Source organism: Sus scrofa, chromosome 18, assembly GCF_054392235.1.
Source record: "Sus scrofa isolate SSC_HxYL_T2T_F1_AM1 chromosome 18, Sscrofa_HxYL_maternal_Yorkshire_Landrace_v2.0, whole genome shotgun sequence".
NCBI lineage: Eukaryota > Metazoa > Chordata > Mammalia > Artiodactyla > Suidae > Sus > Sus scrofa.
Genome location: NC_139400.1, coordinates 16871697 through 16894837, shown reverse-complemented (window position 1 = coordinate 16894837; position 23141 = coordinate 16871697). Strand labels below are relative to the sequence as shown.

Sequence of the window (23141 nt, the reverse complement as noted above, 5' to 3'; positions counted from 1 at the left end):
GCAAGAGATGGAGAGGAAGCTGCCGGACCTTTAAAGAGAACCTGTGTAGCATCACTTTTGTTGCTGTCTGTTATTCTCATCAGTCAGAGGCTAGTCCAGAGTCAATAGACCCCACCTCCTGATGAGGCAGGTGTCAGAGGACATGTAGCTACAGAGAAATGCTAATTTTACTCAGAGTAGGTGTCAGTACCAAATGGATAGAGGGTACGGGATTAGAGGAGTCAGCACCCAGGATAGGATGGCTGGCAGGGCTGAATGCTCAAGGTCCACTGCGGACCCATTCCTTCCAGTGGCAGGAGAGGGCTGGGTGACGTGACAGTGACAGGCCCTCTGTCCCTGCACCTAGAATCCTTCCTTTTCACCTGTTGGTATTTCCCTCACAACTTTGCCTTCCATCTTTTATAAATGCTATAGTTGCTGAGGTCCTCATTTTTAAAAATTCTTAGATCTGCTGCTTGCTTATGACCTAATGGGGCATACATTTCAAGGCATATGAAATCTCATTAGTAAGTTATTTTCAACTTTGATTTGTACACATTTCTTGCTTGTGTTATTCCAGATTCTAATCTTTATTTTCATTATACATGTTGCAAGTATTCTACTGTTGTGAGGCTGGCTCACCTATTTTATGCTGTCTTGATGAACAGAAGTTTTCATTTTAATGAAGGCAAGCTTATTTATTCCTATAACACATCGTATTTCAAAAGAAAGGAAAAGAAAAACTTACAACTTTAAGAAGAAAATAGAAGATCCGATATAATAATAATTAACTTAGTCTAAATTTATTTTTATAAATTTTCTTGGATTTCCACCTAGACAATATTATCAGGAAATAATGACAATTTGCCTTCATTCTTTTTAGTTTTACAAATTTTCTTAATTTCTTGTCCTATTAGTCTTATAGTATTAGGACCTCCAATATACAATTAATTATAAGAAGTCATAGACATGGGTCAGCTACTTTTTTCTTTCTCTTTTTCTTTTTTTGGCTGCACCTGCAGCATGTAAAAGTCCCCAGGCCAGGGATCAAAACCCATGCCACGGCAGCGACCCAAGCTCCTGCAGTGACAACACTGGATCCTTAACTCTCTGCACCACAAGAAAACGTTCACTTTTTTTCTTACTTTAAAGGGAATGTTCCTAACATTTCACATTTAGTGAGATGCTTATTATAGGCTTTAGGTAGTTACCCACTATTCAGCTAAGAACTCTGCTTTTTATTCCCAGTAAAGAATTATACTTGGCAAACAGTTTTGCTAAGATTTTGTATCATGAATAGCTGATCGATGTAAATGATTGGGTTGTTTACTTCCTTTCATAAATTATTTTGAAAAGTTATACAGTTGATTTTCTCATGTTAAAAAGGTTCCTTGTGTTTCTGGAAGAAACTCTGCTTGGCCATTATTAATTTAATATGTTGCTGATTTCTGTTGTTAATGCTGCATGCTCTTTTCCTTTAGGATTTTGCATTTGTGTTCATGGATAACGCTAGGTGCTAGTTTTCCTTTTTCTCTCATGTCTGATTTTGATATAAAATCTTCCTTTTTGTTTCTTCCCTCTCTCTAAATGTTAAGAAGCACGGGGGGTGGAGGAGAATGCGGAGCTTGACTAGGTCCTAAGCTGTGTCTTCAGCATCTGGCTTCTCACCAGCTCTGAGTACAATCCAGTCCTGTCTGTGCTGGTGCAAGAGCCCATGTGCATCTATTAAGTAAAAAGTAAAATCTCTTTTCTTTTTGCCTATTTTATCTATCAATCCATCATTGAGGGGTTTCTTTACAAATATTCCATTGTGTATGACTATGTTTTCTAATTTTGCCTTGTGATTCTTTAAGTTTTTTCTATACATATTTTGAGTCTTTATTATCAGGTGCACATCAGACGTGAGATGTCATTTCTTCCTGGCGAACTGAACCTTTCATCACCATAGTGACTGTATGTCTCCCTAATAATGAATATTTACTTAAAGTCTATTTGTCAGATATTACTATAGCTGTACTAGCCTTTGGTTAGCATTTTTTCTCACATATCTGTTTTCCTCGCTTTTACTCCTTAGTGCTTTTGTGAGCTTAAATTTTGGGTGTGCCTCCTATAAGCTTCAGCAGAATTTATTTCTGTAAATATAATCTGCTTATCCTTTTCTTTTAAGTTGTTTAAGCCTTGTGATAACTGACATGAAAACAATTTTCCCAAGTGTTTTCCATTTGTTCTGTTTTTTATGTACTCCCCCTACCCACCCCACCCTCAAGTACATGTATTCTTTCCTTTTTTTTTTTTTTTGGTTTTTAGGGCCACACCTGCAGCATATGGAAATTCCCAGGCTAGGGTTCTAATCAGAGCTATAGCTGCTGGCCTAAGTCACAGCCACAGCAACGCCAGATCCAAGCTGTGTCTGTGACCTACACCGCAGTTCACAGCAATGCTGGATCCTTAACCCACTGAGAGAGGCCAGGGATCAAACCCGAGTCCCTCTTGCATTCTAGTCGGGTTCGTTAACCAATGAGCCACAAAGGGAACTCCTCCTAATTTTGTTGCATTAAGAATTTTTCCCCTTGGTTTTCTTCTTAATACTGTATTGGAAATTATACACTCTATATTATTTTGGCAGTTTCTCTTAAATTTTAATTCTCAGCTTAAAGGGGCATTTTGTATCTTGGGTCTAATTGTTTTTGTGTGCCGCCAATCCTATTCATGTTGTCATTATTTATAGCTTTTCTCTACAACTATTTTCTTAAGTTTCACATACTCCTTTTTTTTTTTTTTTTTTTTTTTTTCCTGCACCACAACAGTGACAACACCAAATCCTTAATCTCTAGGCCCCCAGGGAACTTCCACTTGTTCTTTACTCTCTTGTCTATATGCCCCATGCTCTGCTTCTCCCCTATTTCTCCTCGTAACTGCTTAGCTCCACTGCAGGATCCGGGGTTTCCAGAGGACCAACAGGTGGTTCACTTTTTGAGCTGCTTTGACCACTCTGATCTTTGCCCTTTCCAGTTCAATGAAGAAATTATTAAGCCTCGGGGAGCACGCAAAAACCATTCTACTTAACACTCTTCAACACCCTTCTCTTTTCCTGTTATACTGCAGTTTCATCTGAGTGCGTTTTGAAAGGAAAAAAAAAAAAAGGAGTTCCTGGTTAAACCCGTAGTATCCCTGGCTCTGCTCAATGGGTTAAGGATCCAGCGTTGCCGTGAGCTGTGGTATAGGTCACAGACTCAGCTCAGATCTGGTGTTGCTGTGGCTGTGGCATAGGCCAGCAGCTACAGCTCCAATTCGACCCCTAGCCTGGGAACCTCCATATATCGCAGGTGTGGCCCTAAACAGACAAAAGACAAAAAAAAAAAAAAAAAAAAATTTCTCCATCCTTAATCTTGATTGTTAGCATTTGACTAAATCTAATTGTTCATCTATCTAAGCAGTCTTTTTCTTATGTTCATAAAGCACTGCCCTATCCTCTTGAAAACCAGCAGATGCTGAACCCAGACTGTAGGAAGGGGCCAGCAAGAGACCTAACTTGTGGTCCTTGCCTTATCAATAGCTGACTAAGTGACCTTCGGCAGGTCACTTCAGCCCTGTGGACTTTACCTCTGTGGCCTGAGAGTCTTTTATCTGTAAAATAATGTAGCAGGGTGTGCTAGTTATCTATTGCTGTGTAACAAATTATCCCCAAACTTAATGGCTTCACGCAGCAAACATTTTCTCACAGTTTCTATGGTCAGAAATCTGGCTTTGGCATATCCCGGTGCTCTTGGCTCATAATCTTTCAGAAATCTGCGACCAAGACGTCATCTGGGGCTGTGGCTTGATCCTTTCCAAGCCCGTTTACTGTGCTCATTAGCAGAATTCAGCTGCTCAGAGCTTATCAGGCTGAGGGCCTCAGTGCCTTGCTGACTGTTGGCCAGAGACCTCCCTCAGTTCCTCACCATGTGGGTCAGTCCTCAGTCTAACACCTCACTTCTCCCAGAGTCGGGGCTGCAGCAGAGCAAGGGAAGGGAGCAAGCAGGACGGGAGACATACTGTCATCTAATCTTGGAAGCGGCAACCCATTATTTTTGCTATAGTCTTTTATTATTTACACTCAAGCGGAGTGATTTCTTTGTATTTTTTTTTTTTTTTTTGCATTTAACCTGATTGCGTCTTCCAAATCAGTTGATATGAGAAAGAGATTGTATTCATTTTAGTCTCCAGGTAATTCAGTCATTAATTATAGTAAAAGGCAGGCAACCTTTCTTAAATAAAATTTAGAATCTAATTGGGTTTCAAGGAACAATTATTTCCTGCTTTGGGAGGAGTTGAGAGACTATATGTATACATATATATCTACATACTATGAATTTATATACTATATGTATATATCTCACATATACTAAGTACACACATATGTGATATACACATTTAAAAGTCAAAGCAAAATTGCCTCGATTTCAAAACTTCTGAATGAAGTTAATTGCAAAGTGTTTTTTTTTTTTTGTTTTTGCAAAGCAAAAACCAATGTTAATCAAGCTCCATTTGTAATTTTGGGTTACTGGCAGCTACTGGTGATATTGTATTGTTTTATTATAGTTTAGAATATTTAAATAAATTTGTTAGTTTTCTTGTGTCGACAGGTATGAAATGCCCTGCAATCATATGCTATTACCTGATTGATACCAATAACAAGGAAGGATTTTTGCTAGAAAAATTAGTCGTGAATACAAGCACTGCATTGACTGGGATACAGCACAATTTCTCTAAATATCAGGTCCTTTACTTGTAAAATGAGATTCATGATACCACAAGCTCAAATTGTACGTGCTAATTTTTTACACATAAATGGAGTTACTCTGACTCATCTCTTATTTCAGGCCACTTGTGACCAGCGTGGGTGCTGCTGGAAACCTCAGGGAGCCATAAGTGTGCCGTGGTGCTACTATTCTACAAATCATGGCTATCAAGTGGAGGGTGACCTTGTGAACACAAATGCAGGTGAGCCAGACTTGGTCCTGAGGCAGGAGCTCCAGGTCCTCTGGAGGCTGGCTCCAGACACGGTAGCAGTGGGCAGGGTATAGCTTTTACAGCCACCATTGCATGTGACAGAAGGTGGGCACTGCTCTTGAGCAAGGACTAGAATCTATTTTGACATTTAGGGGGAAAAAAATCACTTTCTGTCTTGGGAGTTTGAAGATGTTCAATTCCTGGCTCTACCTTTGTAATCCTGTCCAAAAATCATGACTTCTTGGTTCCCCAAGTTGCTAATGTTTGAAGAGAGGGATCTGAACTCACTAACCTCTGGGACTACTTACATCTCCAATATAATGTAATTTTAATGAAATGGAAACAATTCCAATGTTATCGACATTTCATGAAAATTAGCTAGTCAGTGTCAGTGTTCATGGACCAAACATCTCCCCATCTTTCTCCCACGTTAAAATGCAGACATAGGAGTTCCCCTTGTGGCTCAGTGGTTAACGAATCCGACTAGGAACCATGAGGTTGTGGGTTCAATCCCTGGCCTCGCTCAGCGGGTTAAGGATCCAGCATTGCTGTGAACTGTGGTGTAGGACGAAGACATTGCTCTGATCTGGCATTGCTGTGGCTGTGGCATAGGCTGGCAGCAACAGCTCCAATTGGACCCCTAGCCTGGGAACCTCCATAGGCTTCGGGTGCAGCCCTAAAAGGACAAAAGAAAAAAAATGCGGACATAATAATGCACGTTCTGGGGGATAACAGCAGGTGACTACTCTGCGGAGCCTCTTTTTTTTTTTTTTTTTTTTTTTTTTTTAATGTCTTTTTGTCCTTTTTATGGCTGCTCCCGTGGCATATGGAGGTTCCCAGGCTAGGGGTCGAATCGGAGCTGTAGCCGCCGGCCTACGCCAGAGCCACAGCAACACAGGATCCGAGCCGCGTCTGCGACTTACACCACAGCTCACGGCAACGCCGGATCCTTAACCCACTGAGCAAGGGCAGGGCTGAACCTGCAACCTCATGGTTCCTAGTCGGATTTGTTAACCACTGCGCCACAAGGAGAACTCCCTGGGGAGCCTCTTAGCATAAAGGAAGAGGCCTGCTCCTCCTCCAGGGACTAGTGACCTGATGGGCTTTTCTAAGAAGGTCTGCACTCTCGCCTGCTTGTCACATAACCAGGGAGACGGCATCAATGTGTAGGATTTCCTGTGATGTAATACGGAAATAACTGAGGAGGAAAAATGGATGTAAACATGTCGAGAGGAGTTCTTGCTGTGGCACAGTGGGTTAAGAATCCACTCGGGTTTGGGTCCCTGAGGAGGCGTGGGTTTGATACCCCGCTCAAAGCATGGTGGGTTAAATGATCCAACATTGCCACAGCTGCAGCTTAGGTTGAAACTTCGGCTTGGATTCTACCCCTGACTCAGGAACTTCCATATGCCATGGGTGCGGCCGTAAAACAAAAAACAAGAAACCGCGTTGAGAGCTGAGAGTGTAAAGGGTATATAATGTGAGCTACATGCATGTAAACATTGACTGGGTCACCATGCTGTACAGTAGAAAAAAAAAAATAATGTATTGGGGAAATAGAAAAAATAAAAAATAAAAACTTGCAAAAAAAATAAATAAAGGGTATATGAGTGCCTGACTGGCTGGTAAAATAAGAGTTAGGCCTTGGAGGGATATTTTCATCCAGATTTTGAAGAGAAGCATGGCTTTTGTTTTTTTTTTATGTTTCTTTTATTTATTTTTTTATATTATTTATTTATTTATTTTTTATTTCCCCAATACATTATTTTTTTTTCTACTGTATAGCATGGGGACTTGGAGAATAGACCTGTGGTTGCCAAGGGGGATGGGGAGGGAGTGGGAGGGATGAGGGGCTTGCAGTTAAGAGACGCTGGAGGATTGCCTTCAGAATGGATGAGCCGTGAGATCCAGCCGTGTAGCCCTGGGAACCATGTCAGGTCACTTGTGGTGACGGAGCATGAGAGTGGGAAAAAAAGGATGTATACATGGCTTTTGAATAAGGTAAGGCCAGTACCTAGCTTCAGAACCTGAATCTGGCCCCAGACAGTGTGTGTGTCCGATGAGGTGTATGTCTGCGACTCCTCTTCTTGTGGGAAATAAAGGCTTTTTGCCAGCGCCTTTGACATAAAGCTTACTTGTATGTGGCTATTGTGTGCGAATTTACACAGCCAGCTGTCACACAGCGTTTTCCCCCTTCACCCTAGGATTCACGGCCCAGTTGAAAAGGTTGCCTTCTCCATCCCTGTTTGGAAATGATATCAACAACGTCCTTCTCAGAGCAGAATACCAGACAGCGACTCGTTTCCACTTTAAGGTTGTAGTTGGTTTTTTATGTTTGTTTCTTCATATTTTTTCCATTATCCTTTATTACAGGATATTGAATGTATTTCTCTATGCTAGGCAGTAGGACCTTGTGGTTTATTTGTTTTACACATAATAGTTTGTGTCTGCTCATCCCAAACTCCTCATGGATCCTTCCCCCCCCTTCTCCTTTGGTAACCATACGTTTGTGAGTCGATTTCTGTCTTGAAAATAAGCTCCTTTGTATCCCATTTTAGATTTCACATATAAGTGATATCATAGGGTGTTTATTTAACAAAAAAAATTTTTTTGAGAGGTTCTGCTTTCTAACCTGGTGGCTGCAGTTACCACAAAAGAGAAAACCTTGCTAATGCAGGTATTTTTCTCTACTGGTGTTATTCGTACTTAGCGCCGGTATGTTGAAAGCATCTCCGCGCCTTCCTTCAATGTGATAACTTCCTAAATAGTTATTAGAGTTCACTGGTGAGCTTTAATTTTCATTTATTTTCCCTTGACGTCATGTGGAATGCGGTAGCGAGGGCAAAAAATTATCACAGCTTGGAAAATTCTAGAGCTAGTTCATATCAGCAGACTTACTGTGTATATTTCTACCCAAAGACTAACTTATGCCCAAGTGTTAAACATCTGAATTTGGTGACATAATTGTACGTCTGTCTCAGACATGGTATCGTTTGGCACCTAAGTTTGGTACCTTGAGCAGAGATGCCGGGAGGCACTGGTGCTTGTAGGCCTGTTTCTGTTTTAGAACAACAGAGAAGTTTTCATCTTGGCTTTCGTTCCTTCACATTCCTGGACAGTTAACTGACCAAAATCAGGACAGATATGAAGTGCCTCATGAACACGTCCAGCCCTTCCAAGGAAATGCTGCTTCTCCCTTGACCTATGAAGTCATGGTCTCCAAACAGCCCTTTAGCATCAAAGTGATCAGAACAAGCAACAGTCGTGTTCTGTAAGTTCTGGAAACCTCTCTGGGGATCAGAGTATGAAGGTTATGGGGGAGGGAGGTTTGCAAACCGAAAAAAGGGGGCGTTGCTACAATATTCCTGAAGCTTGAGAGCCCACTGTTGGTGACCAGACTCTCCACCCCTAAATGTGTACCTTTTCCTGCCTTCCTTTCTCTTTCTTTTCTCCTCTCCCTCCCCCTCCTCCTTCCCCTCCTCCTTTCCTTCCTCCCCTTCCTCTCCCCCTCTCCCCTCTTCCTCCTCCTCGCTGTGTGCTTTTTGTCTTTCTTCCTGTGGTTGGATCATTTTTCCTCTCTCTTTTCCCCTCCATCCAACACCCATCCCCCAGTAACTCTCTATGGAACATCCACTGTAATGTAGGAATTCTGATCGTGCAGTGGCTTGTCCAGGGGACAAACCTAAGAAATGTGCTGAATGGTAACCGCCCTAGAGAAATGCTGATCTTTTGATGTCCATGGCAAAATGTCCCAGAGGACAGCTGAGGACTGCTTAGGAAATTGGCTTAAATCTCAAAGACTCAATATTTAAGCCAATTTCCTAAGCGGTCGTGTTCTTTCCTTTCCACTTGCCCACCTGTCCCTGCGTTTCCCACTCGTGTGTGTCTAGGTTTGACTCCAGCATCGGGCCCCTTCTGTTTGCTGATCAGTTCCTGCAGCTGTCCATCCGCCTGCCCAGCGCTAACGTGTATGGGCTGGGCGAGCATGTGCACCAGCAGTACCGGCATGACATGAACTGGAAGACCTGGCCCATATTTGCCAGGGACACAGTCCCCAATGGGGTAAGCTTTCCAGATGGGCCCCTCTCCACTGAACATCATAGCCTCTTAGCAGTACAGTAAAATGGTTAAGAATAAGATTCTAGGGTAAGGCTGTGTGGGTCTGAATTCTGACACTGCTACTCAGCAGTTGTGGGGTTCTGGGCTGGTTCTCTCTCCATGTCTTTCGTTCCCCATCTTTAAAATGGGGGTAGTATCCTCCCTTCAGTAGGCTTGTGATGGGAGTTTTTGCCAGTGGGGTTAGGTGAAGCCTCTTGGAGACAAGGTCAAGACAGGCCTCTTTGAGAGAAGAGCTTTTTGAACTACCATTTCAAAACTCCTGTTCTCCCACATCCTAAGATATCACAGGCTTCCCCCTTTCTGTTAGACAAAGGGTTATAGCTGGCTCATTCTATAAGAGGATATTAATTTATTTGATTAACATCAACAAACAGAGACCTTATATTAAAAATTTATTTTCATCTTTGCCCATGAGTTCCTTGTCAGTTACTCACGTGATTAACACTGATTCCCCGAGCTATTTCTGGCCATGTGGGGTTTAGACTATTAGATTATAAGTTTTTGGTTTTTAATTGTCTTTCTGCAGGATGGAAATAACTTGTACGGTGCACAGACATTCTTCTTGTGCCTTGAAGATGCTAGTGGATTGTCCTTTGGAGTGTTTCTCATGAACAGCAATGCCATGGGTAAAGACTAAAGGAATATACATGAAAAAAAAGGGCACGAGAGCAATTTTCAGTCCCTTTCTTACAGCGTGGTGAGAAAAGGAGTGGCTGAGCCAGAGCTTAGGGCCGCGTATGTTCTGATTGTCCCATTTTCCTGCTGCATTATCTGTTGACCCATGGTAGCCATGAGTAGCGTTTTCTTTCCTCACTTAGGATTTTCTCGAATCTGGTTGCCCCTGTTGGAATATTTTCTATTATAGAGTTAAAACAACGAATCATTTTTCATAACCTCTTTGAGGCAGTTTCTACCAACTTGTTCTTCTCCTTCGTCAGACCTTTGTCCAGTTGAGGGGTTCATATAGGCTCTGGTAAGAAACAGGTAGTCGCTCTGGGCCTAATGGTGACAGTAGCCAGGCCTAACCAAGGAGCTACAACTGAGCAGTGAATGTCACATTGGGACACTCTAAGGGCAGCAAGGTAGGGTGGAGTGGTGAGGGTCGTACAGATTGTTTAAGACCAAGAGGTGTAACATCATAGGATTCCAGAAAGCCACTCACTTCCTCACCTTTGAAGGTTTTAGACCAGATGGATGAGTCTCCACTGCTTTTCTGCTTGCAGTAATAACAGCCAATCTGAGGGCAATAGAGCAATCACCGTAGGGGAAGAGGTGTGGAATCAGAATCCGCCAGGGGGGAGTTCCCATCGTGGCTCAGCGGAAACAAATCTGACTGGCATCCACGAGGACACAGGTGTGATCCCTGGCCTTGCTCAGGGGGTCAGCGATCCAGCATTGCCATGACCTGTGCTGTAGGTCACAGATGCGGTTCATATCTGGCGTTGCTGTGGCTGTGGTTGTAGGCCGGTGGCTACAGCTCTGATTCATCCCCAGCCTGGGAACCTCCATATGCCATGAGTGCGGCCCTAAAAAGCAAAAAAAAAAAAAATTCCACCAGCGTTGGTAGTGGGCATAGAATACTGATCCTTACCCTCTTCTCAACTGGAACTTGAGGAACTAGATAGGTGCTACTCAAAGCATGGTCCATGGATGGCTCATCACATACTGTTTTAGGTCTGTGGTAAGATAGTACAGAAATTAAGAGTAAACATGGCTGTAGCATCCAAGTGCATGCATGATCCTTTTCCCAGCAATTCCTTTCCTATGTTATTTCATGTAAGTATCAGTTTGCAAAGAACTGGAAATTTAAAAAATGAAGATCTGATTCTTTACCACAGATTGTCTGAGATCCACTCTAACTGATCTAAGATGCTTCTGAAATACTTAATAGAATCTTGGATGATTCTAAGATTCCTGATAGTCAAAGAAGAGACAGATAATTGCTAAGATTATGCAGTTTCAGGTAGTTGAAAGGAACCAGAAAACAATTTGAGTCAGGTTCAGAGGGGAAGGCACAGGATTCTAAATACTCCATGTGAGTCATTCTTATGACCAAAGAGTACATTTCAGTAGATCCTGAGATCTTGGATCCCTAATGCCAGCCAAGGCTGTTAGGAGACTTCACCTTGGGTTTAGAGGGATTTTGAATTTGTAATATAACCCCTGACATTTTTGGCTTTTGCTTAAGGTGAGGTCCACTGTGGCTGGTACCTCCATGTGTCTAGCTGGGCTATATTCCTGCAGTAATGATGGGGTGGGGACAGCATGTTCTGCAGTTGTGAACGTCAGAGAAGAAAACATTTTCTCTATCCACGGGTTTGTTATTCGGGATCCTACGGATCTATCCGACAAAAGACAGGTTAGCAAGAGAAAAGACTGATTTTGTTTACATAGGCAACATGCATACACACAGGAGTGCTCAGTGAAGAGTAACTCAGAGGGGTGGCTAAAACTCGGGGCTTGTGTGCCATCCTAATAGGCAGGGGAAGGAAGGCGCTTAGGGTGAAATAAATGACTTCTTAGAAGAGGCGGTGGGGGGGGGATCAAGGGCATTTAATGGGACAACAAATGACTTTTTGGACAAATCAGTGAGCCCTTAGGAGACTAGTTGGGAGAGGATATTCTTATGAGTGTGGCTCTTTGGTCGTGGGGCCAACTTATTGTCTTGGACATTAGTTTTATTCCAGCAGAGAGGGTTTATGACAACTGGGTTCTTCTGAGAGGCTCTGCTTCTGGGCGGATAAAGGATTTCAGAAACTCAAGTATCTTCAGCTTACAATAATTTTTATGTCAAAATGACTTATTCTGGACCCCTTCAAGAAACTGGTTGCTTTTTCATGACATCCTGACACCCAGTGAAGACACTTCAGCCACCAGTTATTGAAACAGCAACGGTTCATCAAACACATGCTTTCCTCTCTCTTGTGCTGTGAGCATGGACTTTGGTCGTCAGAATTGGTCCCTTTGTAGAAAGAATCTGAGGCATTAGAATCACTTCATTAATGCTCAGCTGATTGGTGATCCTCTCACCTCACACTTTGTAATGACTACTCTAGAATCAATTCTCATGTTTCTTTGCTTCCTTTTTAATCTTTCAAGAGGTGGCCCTCCAGCCCGCCCCAGCCGTCACCTACCGCACCACCGGGGGCATTCTCGACTTCTATGTGCTCTTGGGAAACACTCCAGAGCAAGTCGTTCAAGAGTACCTGCAGGTAAACTTGTCATGACCATGACTAAGGCGATCCTGAAGACAAAGAAACGTAAATTTAATATGCAAGCGTGACACATACAAATGGGCTGTTCTAAGTAGCTGTTATAAATAGGCTGTTCCAAGTTGACCCTACCCTCGGTGATTTATAGAGTCTGGGGTAACAGTCGAGCAATCTAACATTAATGAACTAGTGCATTGGACGGTGGGATGTGTTCTGTGCCTCCAAACTAACACTTAGAAAACGTTTCTTTAATAATGGGGTGTATGCTGACTTTCTTTCTTTGTGTGTGTGTGTTCATGAGAAATTTTCTTTTTTTTTTTTTTGAGTTTTTACCTTTTATTCGTTTTTCTACTGTAGAGCAGGGTGACCCAGTTACACATACATGTATACATTCTTTTTTCTCCCATTATCATGCTCCATCATAAGTGACTAGCTATAGTTCCCAGGGCTACCCAGCAGGATCTCATGGCTCATCCATTCCAAAGGCAACCGTCTGCATCTGTTAACCCCAAGCTCTCCATCCACCCCACCCCCTCCCCTCCCCCTTGGCAACCACAAGTCTATTCTCCAAGTCCATGATTTTCGCGTGTGTGCTGACTTTCATTTCATATCATTCTTTCAGCTCATTGGACTGCCAGCCCTGCCCCCGTACTGGGCACTCGGGTTTCATCTCAGTCGTTACGATTATGAAACCCTAGATAACATGAGAGAAGTCGTGGAGCGAAACCGTGCCGCGCAGCTCCCTTATGTAAGTAAGGCTTCAGAAGTCCTCCAAAAATAAAGAATTCTCTCGGAAGTAAGAAACTTTATACTCTCTCCCCAGATTTTTTTTTTACTATATAAGAAAAAAATTTATTTTTCCTTTTAGGGCCATACCTGTGGCATATGGAAGTTCCAAGGCTAGGGGTCAGATAGGAGCTACAGCTGCCAGCCTACACCACAGCCACAGCAATGCCGGATCTGAGCCACACCTGCAACCTACACCACAGCTCACGGCAACGCTGGATCCCACCCACCCACTGAGCAAGGCCAGGGATGGAACCCACATCCTCGTGGATACTAGTGGGATTCATTTCTGCTGCACTACAATGGGAACTCCCTGTTAGATTGGCTTTTAATGCCAGGCAAGGTGACCCAGTTAATCTGATTTGGGGGTGAGGTTGTGTTGTTGTGTATTCTTCCAGGATGTTCAGCATGCTGATATTGATTATATGGATAAGAGGAGGGACTTTACTTATAATCCAGTAGATTTCAAGGGCTTCCCTGAGTTGGCTCAAGATTTACACAATAACGGACAGAAACTGGTTATCATTGTGGTATGTGCTCTCCTCCTTTTTCCCCAAATCACGTACTTTGCTCTTCCTTGTCTCACATCCACCTTCCCTTCCCTCATCCGCAATTCCCAGTCTCCTTTCAGTGCCTCTAGCTTAAAGCAAGGCCCTTCACTGTGTCTTTTTCCTTTTAGGATCCAGCTATTTCCAATGACTCTTCCCCAAGTAGTCCCTATGGCCCATATGACCGGGGTTCAGATGCGAAGATATGGGTGAATGATCCAGACGGAGTGACTCCACTCATTGGGGAGGTAACGGGGACGCTGGGGCTGGTGGAGGGGCTGTGTGTGTGTGTGTGTGTGTGTGTGTGATGGTTTTGTTTCACACTTTTCGGATGCCTTATATATGCCGGGGGTCAACTTCCCTTGTCCATGCTTCCCCAAATACCTACCAGCTGTCCTAGCTCTTAACTCCTTCACAGCAAAGCCCTCTAATGACAGCCTTACATAGTGATTAGCCACCTCCTCACCCCATCCAGCCTTCCGCTGACCACAGTCTAATTGGCACCTCCTAACTGGCAAATTAGGCAAATTGATCACCTCCAAATTGGCAAATTAGGCAAATTGATCACCTCTGAATTGGCAAATCCAACAGAACCCTTTCATTCCTCTTCTTACTTGATTCCTCTGCGGTGTTAGACAAGTGCGACTCCTTCTTTCTCTAACTTTTATTTACTCTTGTTTTCCATGGTGTTATCTGCTGGTTCACTTCTAATCCATCCAATCCCCAGTACTTCTAATAACCTAATATGCTGACCTGAGAGGGAGTGGATAGGAAAAGACCAGACTTCAGTGGTTGATGGTCGGAACCCACAACTTGTGTTGGGTCAGTTGCAGTTGTGCAGTCCTCTCCCTCACTTCCCATTTCCAGGAGTGGGAGTGAGGAAAGGGAGCAGGAACAGAGAACCAGAGTTGAAGATTAGCAAGGACTTGACCATTTTTTAAAAATATGTTTTTCCTTAAGTGACTCCTTGACTCCTCCTGACATTTATTCTGAGTATTTGAAGAGCTTCACATTCCTAACTGAAAAGGACCCATGCCTGGGCACCTCTGCTGCCATGATTGTATTAGAAATTTCTTTGCTCCCCCCTCTGTTTTACTCTGTATTCATTTAACTTCCTCTGATCAAAGTCTTTCTTTTCCTCCGGCAGGTCTGGCCTGGAAAAACTGTGTTTCCTGATTACACCAACCCCAAGTGTACCACTTGGTGGGAAAATGAATTTAAACTTTTCCACAATCAAGTAGACTTTGATGGAATCTGGATTGTGAGTTCTTAACATTCTAATGACGAGATGGCTAATATGTTGATATCATTGATTCATGGAGCATGGGGGGACGTGGAGGAGAGAAAAGCCACTATGGCCAGAATTCTAGGTATTCCCTATCTTACTATTCAAATAATCTTACTAAAACATGTAGCTTAGAATCAAAATTCCCATCATGGCTCATCAGTAACAAACCCGACTATTATCCATGAGGACACTGGTTCGATCCCTGGCCTCGCTCAGTGGGTTAAGGATCCACATTGCTGTGAGCTGTGGTGTAGGTCACAGACATGGCTTGGACCCAGTGTTGCTGTGGCGTAGGCTAGCGACTTACAGTTCCGATTGGACCCCTAGCCTGGGAACATCCATATGCCGAGGGTGCAGTCCAGTAAAGACAAAAAAAAAAAAAAAAAAAAAAAAAAAAAAAAGATGAGGAGAGCTAAATGATATTAACCAAATAACCAAAGACATTGACCATTAGTATTTTGGTATGCTTTTCCCAGACCCCTCACTTGTACAGTTCTTGGCACAGGCTTGCTCTCTCACTCTCTGTGCATATATTTATATATGTATATGCATTTATTTGTGTGCATTCATAGCTATATCTGGATATTTAGAGCACGTATGAGTTGATATGCATGGATCATATAAATTGAAATATTTTTTCCTCTAATGTTTTTGGGAATTTTTCATTTTCAATGATGATAGACATGTATCATTTTAAGAACCTTCTGCATGAAACCATCAATAGGAAGAGAATCAATGGAAGAGAAGATAGGACAGAAACATCTATTTTCCTCTATTACATAAAAACTTCTTTAAAAAAGAAATATATAGGAGTTCCCATTGTGGTGCAGTGGAAGTGAATCTGACTAGTTTCCATGAGGTTGCAAGTTCTATCCCTGGCGTCGCTAAGTGGGTCAGGGATCCGGTGTTGCCATGAGCTGTGGTTTAGGTTGCAGACGTGGCTTGGATTTTGCATTGCTGTGGTTGTGTTACAGCTACCGATATGACCCATAGCCTGGGAGGTTCCTTATGCCATATGCTACAGATGTGGCCCTAAAAAGCAGAAAGAAAAGAAAGAAAGAAAGAAGGAAGGAGGGAAAGGAAGGAAGGAAGGAAGGAAGAAAGAAAGAAAGAAAAGGAAGGAAGGAAGGAAGGAAAGAAGGAAGGAAGGAAAGAAAGAAAGGAAGGAAGGAAGGAAAGAAAGAAAGAAAGGAAGGAAGGAAGAAAGAAAGGGAAAGAAAAAGAAAAAGAAAAGAAATATATGGACTAACTTCTCTGAGTCCTCCAAAAAAGATACCATCAGTACAATATACCAGGACATACTACTTTTTCTTCATAGTTTGTGCCTTTTGTCTTATAGGATATGAATGAAGTCGCCAACTTTGTGGATGGTTCAGTTTCAGGATGTTCCACGAGCAATCTAAATTATCCTCCATTTACTCCCAGTAAGTGTTGGTGGGTAGTATGATTCAAGTGACAATGCATATCTGGCACTTTAGGTTCATAAAAACAGATATGAACAACCTGGCAAGAGATTTTGTACATACATGTGTATAGGAGAAGGAAAACATGAGTATTCTGTAAAGAAAACAAGGAAAGAAAATCCACTCTGTGCTTTCCTAAATAAGGCATAAATTCAAAAGAGGACATCTAGTCCTTTTACCTACAGTCTGAGCTACTTCTGGGGAAAGTCCAGAGAAGATCAGGTGCAGGAACCAGAGGCTAGTGGCTCAGGCGTGTATCCAGACAGGTCAGGGCTTACTCGAGAGAGACCAGGTTTGGTCCTCAAATGAGGATCAAGTCTGGGGATACCAAGAGAATGGAGAACAGACAAATATCATCGGGTAAAAGGAAGCCAGAACCCATGGCTTCGGAGGGTCAAAGACAGAGTCAGTGACTGTTGCTAGTGAGATCTGGGTGAACTTTGAACAACACTATCCTCCAGGGTGTGGCCCTCGAATCACAGCATTTATTGTAGTTTGAAGAAAGCCAGGGGCTCACAGCAAATTGTATCTTGATTAAGAAAGGAATGAACTGCTAGAATTCCAGTGTCATGTGAAGACTTCCAATCTGATGGGAAAATGGGGATTTGGGGAAGATGGATTAGGATCAAATGTTGAGAGACTTAGATGGGAGGCTTCATTCTTTTGATGATAAAAGTTATTTATATTTTAGTAAGCAGTAAATATGACAATCAAATGGTATTAGAATTATTGATCTCATGTTAATGCATCCTTCTAATATGAATTAGAAGATCAATAGATTAGAGGTAAATAAGCCATTAAGAAACTTTTGCAACAGTTAAGATCTAAAGGAGATTTGGATCTGAACCAGAATGGTGCAGTGGGAGCAGAAAAGATTGGATGATTGAAGGAGAGATTAGGCAGCCATCCTTTATAATATCTGGTCAATGGAGAGATAGGTGAGCAATTATTTACACTTTCATCTAATATTTCTGTTCTTGGACTGATTAACTTAGCTCAGTTTGAAAAATTCAGATTAAGTCTAAAATGGAACTTCTTACTTCCAAATGCTTGCCCCTGGTCACATGAGCACCCAGGTGGACAAATGTGTGTGGGTCAGCACAGTTTTTTGTATATCTGAGAAACTAGCTCAGTGCTTGGCCCTTTGTTAGTGAGGAAGCCATGCAATCATTTTCAGGATGGCTACAAAAAATGCCTCCCCAGGGAGCTCCCATTTCAGGTGATAGTTAAGGAGCAGGGAATGTGCATTCTAGGCTCTCATCAATTGACCTCTCTTTTGTCCCAGGGATCCTGGATGGGTACCTTTTCAGCAAGACTCTCTGCATGGATGCCGTGCAGCACTGGGGCAAGCAGTATGATGTCCACAATCTGTATGGCTACTCCATGGCGATCGCCACAGCAGAGTAAGGCCGTTATTGCCGTGGACCACCATGATCAAAGTATTAATCTTGGTAGATGCCAGGTACCAGTGTACTCTTTTTAAGAACTCCACAGATAAGTATCTTTGCTATTGTCCAATGAATGAAGAAAATCCTGGGCCCATAGGGGAGAAGGAATCCAATAAATATTTGTGGCATGTATACAGTGAAAGAAAGAATGAATAAATGAATGAATGGGAAGTTGGAAGAAAGAAAGAAAAGTAACTTGACCAAGGTCAAACAGCCAATAAATTGTAAAAGCAAAATTCGAACTCATTTCTGCATGAGTCCAAGGCTGATGTATTTTCTCCTCTGCCATACTATATAGACTGGCATTTGGAGGGTTAAGTAATTTATAGACTTCATGTGCTTTGGGGTTTTAAGTATTGGCTCAGTATCCTTTTACTGTGCTCTTTCTACCTTTGTGTGGATAGAAATTCTAAAGTAAAGAAATTGTATTGAAAACTTGCTCTATTCATTATAACTGTGACAGCAAGAAGCCAGGTCAAAATCACACTCACTCATTAGCAAAGTCAAGGGTGTAATTTTAGCCTTCTTGAAAGTTGTTAAAAATTATAGAGCAAAAAATTTTAGGTTTATGTTTAGACACTTCTAATTTTAAAAATATAGATGATTACTTTAAAAGTACACACATCATTATATAATTTTTAAATGTCTTTTCTTGTAACAAAACATGGCCAAAGTATTTCTACTTAAAAACAGTTCAAGTTTCAGAAGACTTTTCATAGGTTCCTGTTTGTGTGTTTGAAACCATGTGATGGGAAAGACTAATGTATTTATATCTATATCAAGTCAAATTTCAACTTTATTCCATAAGCATTGTGTACTTTTAGTTACTAGTTGTTTCAAGACTGCTTTTGAAAATTTTGGGAATTATGGATTTAATGATGTCCATAAAATGCCTAAAACAAAGCAAACCAAAATGTAAACATACGCAGTGGTGCAGTCTGCTCCCAACAGCAACTCTAACCCTACGGGAAAGAACTGGTAGAGAAGAATGTGGTAGTAACTTTAGAGATTCTAGATGTTGTCACTGCGTGCCCTGGGCTAAGACACGCTAAGGCCACACATTGACTCGCTAAATCTCTTGCCCTTTCCAGAGCTGTCAAGACTGTGTTCTCTAACAAGAGAAGTTTCATTCTAACCCGTTCCACCTTTGCGGGGTCTGGCAAGTTTGCAGCCCACTGGCTAGGAGACAACGCAGCTACCTGGGATGATCTCCGATGGTCCATCCCTGGCATGCTTGAGTTCAACCTTTTTGGTATCCCAATGGTAAGTCCACATCCCACGCTCCCTTGCTAACTTCAGTTCCCAAAATACCCCATGCTAGAAAGTTGCCAAAAGATAAAGCTCCCCTTTCCTCCATGGCTCAGGGATTGAATGTCCAGAGAGCAGGTGCTTCATCCATGTCAGTAGGACTCTTATGCTACAACTTTCTGTTCTGCGCTGCTTAATAAGGATAGAAAGTGCAACCTTGAAGTGCTATCATTAGAATATTTTCTATTAAAGTGTAACACACACACACACACACACAGTGCACATATCCTTAAGTGTATATATAGTTCTTGAGTTTCGCAGTCTGAAACACATTTTTGTACCCAGCACCTAGGTAAGGAAACAACATTGCCAGCACTCTAGGAATGACTTTGGCATCTGTTAGTTAAATGCAACATGTCTATTTATTGAGCTTCTACTACGTGCAAGATATGTGCAAGCTAGGCATACCTTGTGAGGATGGAGAGAAACATAAATATAGTAGCAGAAACACCTTCTCCCCCACCCACCCAATATACATAATTATGATAAGCTAAGGTAAAAGTGCCAACAAGAACATGTAAGTTAAATGATAAAAGAGGTCCTGAGAAAGGGACTTATCAGCTCTGACAAGATTCTAAGAACAAGGGAATCACAGGAGAGACTCAAGAGTAACTTCATGGAAAAGGTGGTACTTAGAGTTTAACCTTGAAAGTGGAGAAGGTCATTTTAAGATTGAGAAACAAACCTGAGCAAGGCCAGCAAGGGGGAGACTTTGATGTGTCTGTGAGGATCAGTGTGTAGGACCAGAATGAGAAATGATGCAGGAAAGGTGGGTCGGAACCAGGTTTTAAGGTGCTAAGAGGACAAGCAGCAGGAGACCTTGGGGATTTTTTTTTCCTATGTGTTATAATTTTTAATATTACATATATTAGCAAATGTATTTGGCTACTTTTTTTTTAGATGAATTCGATTTATTTATTTATTTTTCCGCTGTACAGCATGGAGGCCAAGATACACTTACGTGCACACAGTTTTTTTTCCACCCTTTGTTCTGTTACAATATAAGTATCTAGACATAGTTCTCAATGCTACTCAGCAGGATCTCATTGTAAATCCATCCCAAGTTGTATCCGATAACCCCTAGCTTCCGATCCCTCCCACTCCCTCCCTCTCCCCCACCCCAAGTGGCCACAAGTCTGTTCTCCAAGTCCATGATTTTCTTTTCTGTGGAGATGTTCATTTGTGCTGTATATTAGATTCCAGTTATAAGTGATATCATATGGTATCTGTCTTTGTCTTTCTGACTTATTTCACTCAGGATGAGAGAGTCTCTAGTTCCATCCGTGTTGCTATAAAGATGAATGATCTGATCAGATTTGGGCTTTGGAAAATTAATTCTGCTAGTTCTGTGGTCAAAATCATAATAGCAGGATGTCTGGTTACTATTCATCCGAAAGCTATGGTGCATCAAGTGTTTAACTTACATCATGTCATTTACTAAAACCCTTGGTAGCTCACTAGTGCCCATGTTGAGAAAATAAGGAAACGAAGGCACAGAGTGTTAAAGTCGCCTGGCAGTGGAGAGTGGACACAGGATATAGCCCAGTTAGTTCGATCACACTGTGTGAGCCTTGTCAGGAAGAGATTAGCAAAGTTCAGTTGGTATAAAGCAAAGCCCAGGACCAGGGGACAGTCATGGGAGTGAGGTGTGCAGGCTGTTGCTGTCTGTCCCCGCAGGTGGGTTCTGACATATGCGGCTTTTTATTGGATACTTCTGAAGAGCTCTGCAGGAGGTGGATGCAGGTGGGGGCTTTCTATCCATTTTCCAGGAATCACAACGGCCAAGGCTACAAGGTAAGTAGGACCAGAATAGATTTGAGAAGTTCCCGTCATGGCTCAGTGGTTAATAAACCCGACCAGCATCCATGAGGATGCGGGTTCAATCCCTGGCCTTGCTCAGTGGGTTAAGGATCTGGCGTTGCCGTGAGCTGTGGTGTAGGTTGCAGACACGGCTTGAATCCTGTGTTGCTGTGGCTGTGGCGTAGGCCAGCGGCTACAGCTCCGATTAGACCCCTAGCCTGGGAACCTCCATATGCCGTGGGTGCGGCCCTAAAAAGACAAAAAAAAAAAAAATGGATTTGGTATACTTTACAACTGGATCTCTCTGCATCCTCACTGAGAAATCTATTGAGCCAGCATCCTACCTGGGGCTTGATTTAGGCTGAAACGCACCGCCGTCTGCAGTTAACCAGGACTCATGATGCACTGTTAAAATGCCCGGCAGCCCCAGCCTCTGCTGTTTCTATTGCAGCAGTCAAGGAACTGCCAAGTCTATGAAGGTTTTTTTGTTTGTTTTATTTTATTTTATTTTTTTCTGTGAAGGTTTTTAATCAAACCTTTATACCTTTTATCTACGTTGCTTGTAATAGAATTAAAGGAGGAAATACGTCAAAGTTATTGAAACGGGAGCCTCCTGAGAGAGCACCTCTAGAATGGATGAGGGGCATGTGTTGCAAAGGGAAGAATGGCCACCTGCTGGGTGAAATGATCTCCCTGGGCCCAACCCTGCTGCTCAGAGGCAGAGTTGGCAAGCTAGGCCCCCGGGGTCTTGCAGGAATGAACCTCTTAGTGGTGATGAATGGGGTCAGGAATGCTCCAGATGTTTCTGTTATTTGTAGCCGGATCACAATTGCAACCTCTTGCTTCTTCTCAGGTCCAGGATCCTGCCTCCTTTGGAGCTGACTCTCTGCTGCTGAATTCCTCCAGGCACTACCTCTCCATCCGCTATACTCTCTTGCCCTACCTCTACACCCTCTTCTACCACGCTCACAGCCGGGGGGACACGGTGGCCCGGCCCCTTCTGCATGAGTAAGTTCACCTAATCCAAGGGAATTTTGTCAGTGCAACTGGGTGATACTGACTATGTCGTCAAATGTAAGGGTGAAAAGTAAAACAATTAAAAAAGTTACTAGAATTTTTTTCTTTTCTTTTTTTTCTTTCTTTTTTTTTTTTTTTTTTTTAGGGCTGCACATGAGGCACATGGAAGTTCCCATGCTAGGGTAATTGGAACTACAGCTGGCGGCCTGCACTGTAGCCATAGCAACTCGGGATCCAGGCTGTGTCTGTGACCTACACACACAACTCACAGCAACATTGGATCCTTAACCCACTGAGCAAGACCGGGAGTCAAACCTGCCTCCTCATGGATGCTAGCCAGGTTCATGACTGCTGAGCCACAATGGGAACTCCCTGGAGTGGATTTTTTTAGCTTGAGTACCCAGTTGGTATTTGCAAGGCTGTTGCTGCCTCGATACTATTTTAGGCATATTTAAGTATTATAGCCTCTTCCTTTTGGGGGAGAGAACTAGACTCAAAGCCTCGGGCTTGGGGTCTTTGTTCTACCAATTCTATACCTTAGACAAATAATTTAAGCTCTTTCGTCCCTAGTTTCTTTAGTCTTAATTTAAAGGATTTTATAGCTGGAAACTGATGGTAATGTACTATGTTCAGGCTCTAGGAATGAACCTCTTCATTGACATATGAATAAGAACATTATAGAGGATTTCCAGAATTCAGAATTTTTACTATCAGCCAATTAATATCTCTAATTTGACTCTAAGAAAGAACACTTAAGGAGGCTTTCCTTCTCAGAATCAAAATGCAGTTGATTCCCTTCATGTGTCTGACATTTTAGGCCCTCAGGTATTATATTATTATAGTATATATTGTAATATATATTCATTATTTGGGGTACAGTTTTGCTATCTCCTGGGATTCCCTATTTAAAAAGGCAGCTATCCGGGGTTCCCATCATGGCACAGTGGTTGTCGAACCCGACTAGCATACATTAGGACGTGGGTTCAATCCATAGCCCTTGCTCAGTGGGTTAAGGATCTGATGTTGCTGTGAGCTGTGGTGTAGGTCACAGACACGGCTCAGATCCCTCATTGCTCACTGTGGCTGTGGCTGTGACTGTGGCCAGCAGCTGCAGTTCCAAATTGACCCCTAGCCTGGGAACCTCCATATACCACTGGAGCGGCCCTAAAAGGCAAAAAAAA

The 23141-nt window shown here is 42.5% G+C and overlaps 1 protein-coding gene across 3 annotated transcripts in view; it reads left to right on the top strand.

Annotated features, from left to right (window-relative positions):
- The window catches only part of MGAM (maltase-glucoamylase), a 186545-nt gene that overhangs the window by 111891 nt on the left and 51513 nt on the right, over positions 1–23141 (top strand). For all 3 annotated transcript variants that reach the window (XM_085005252.1, XM_021079097.2, XM_021079096.2), the window contains 15 exons: positions 4842–4962; positions 7176–7285; positions 8091–8242; positions 8862–9033; positions 9617–9716; positions 12190–12302; positions 12925–13050; positions 13487–13618; positions 13768–13884; positions 14784–14897; positions 16264–16348; positions 17673–17790; positions 18927–19098; positions 20821–20937; positions 21797–21951. In XM_085005252.1, the coding sequence (XP_084861378.1) occupies positions 4842–4962; positions 7176–7285; positions 8091–8242; positions 8862–9033; positions 9617–9716; positions 12190–12302; positions 12925–13050; positions 13487–13618; positions 13768–13884; positions 14784–14897; positions 16264–16348; positions 17673–17790; positions 18927–19098; positions 20821–20937; positions 21797–21951 (1904 nt within the window). The remainder of the gene's footprint in view (positions 1–4841; positions 4963–7175; positions 7286–8090; positions 8243–8861; positions 9034–9616; positions 9717–12189; positions 12303–12924; positions 13051–13486; positions 13619–13767; positions 13885–14783; positions 14898–16263; positions 16349–17672; positions 17791–18926; positions 19099–20820; positions 20938–21796; positions 21952–23141) is intronic.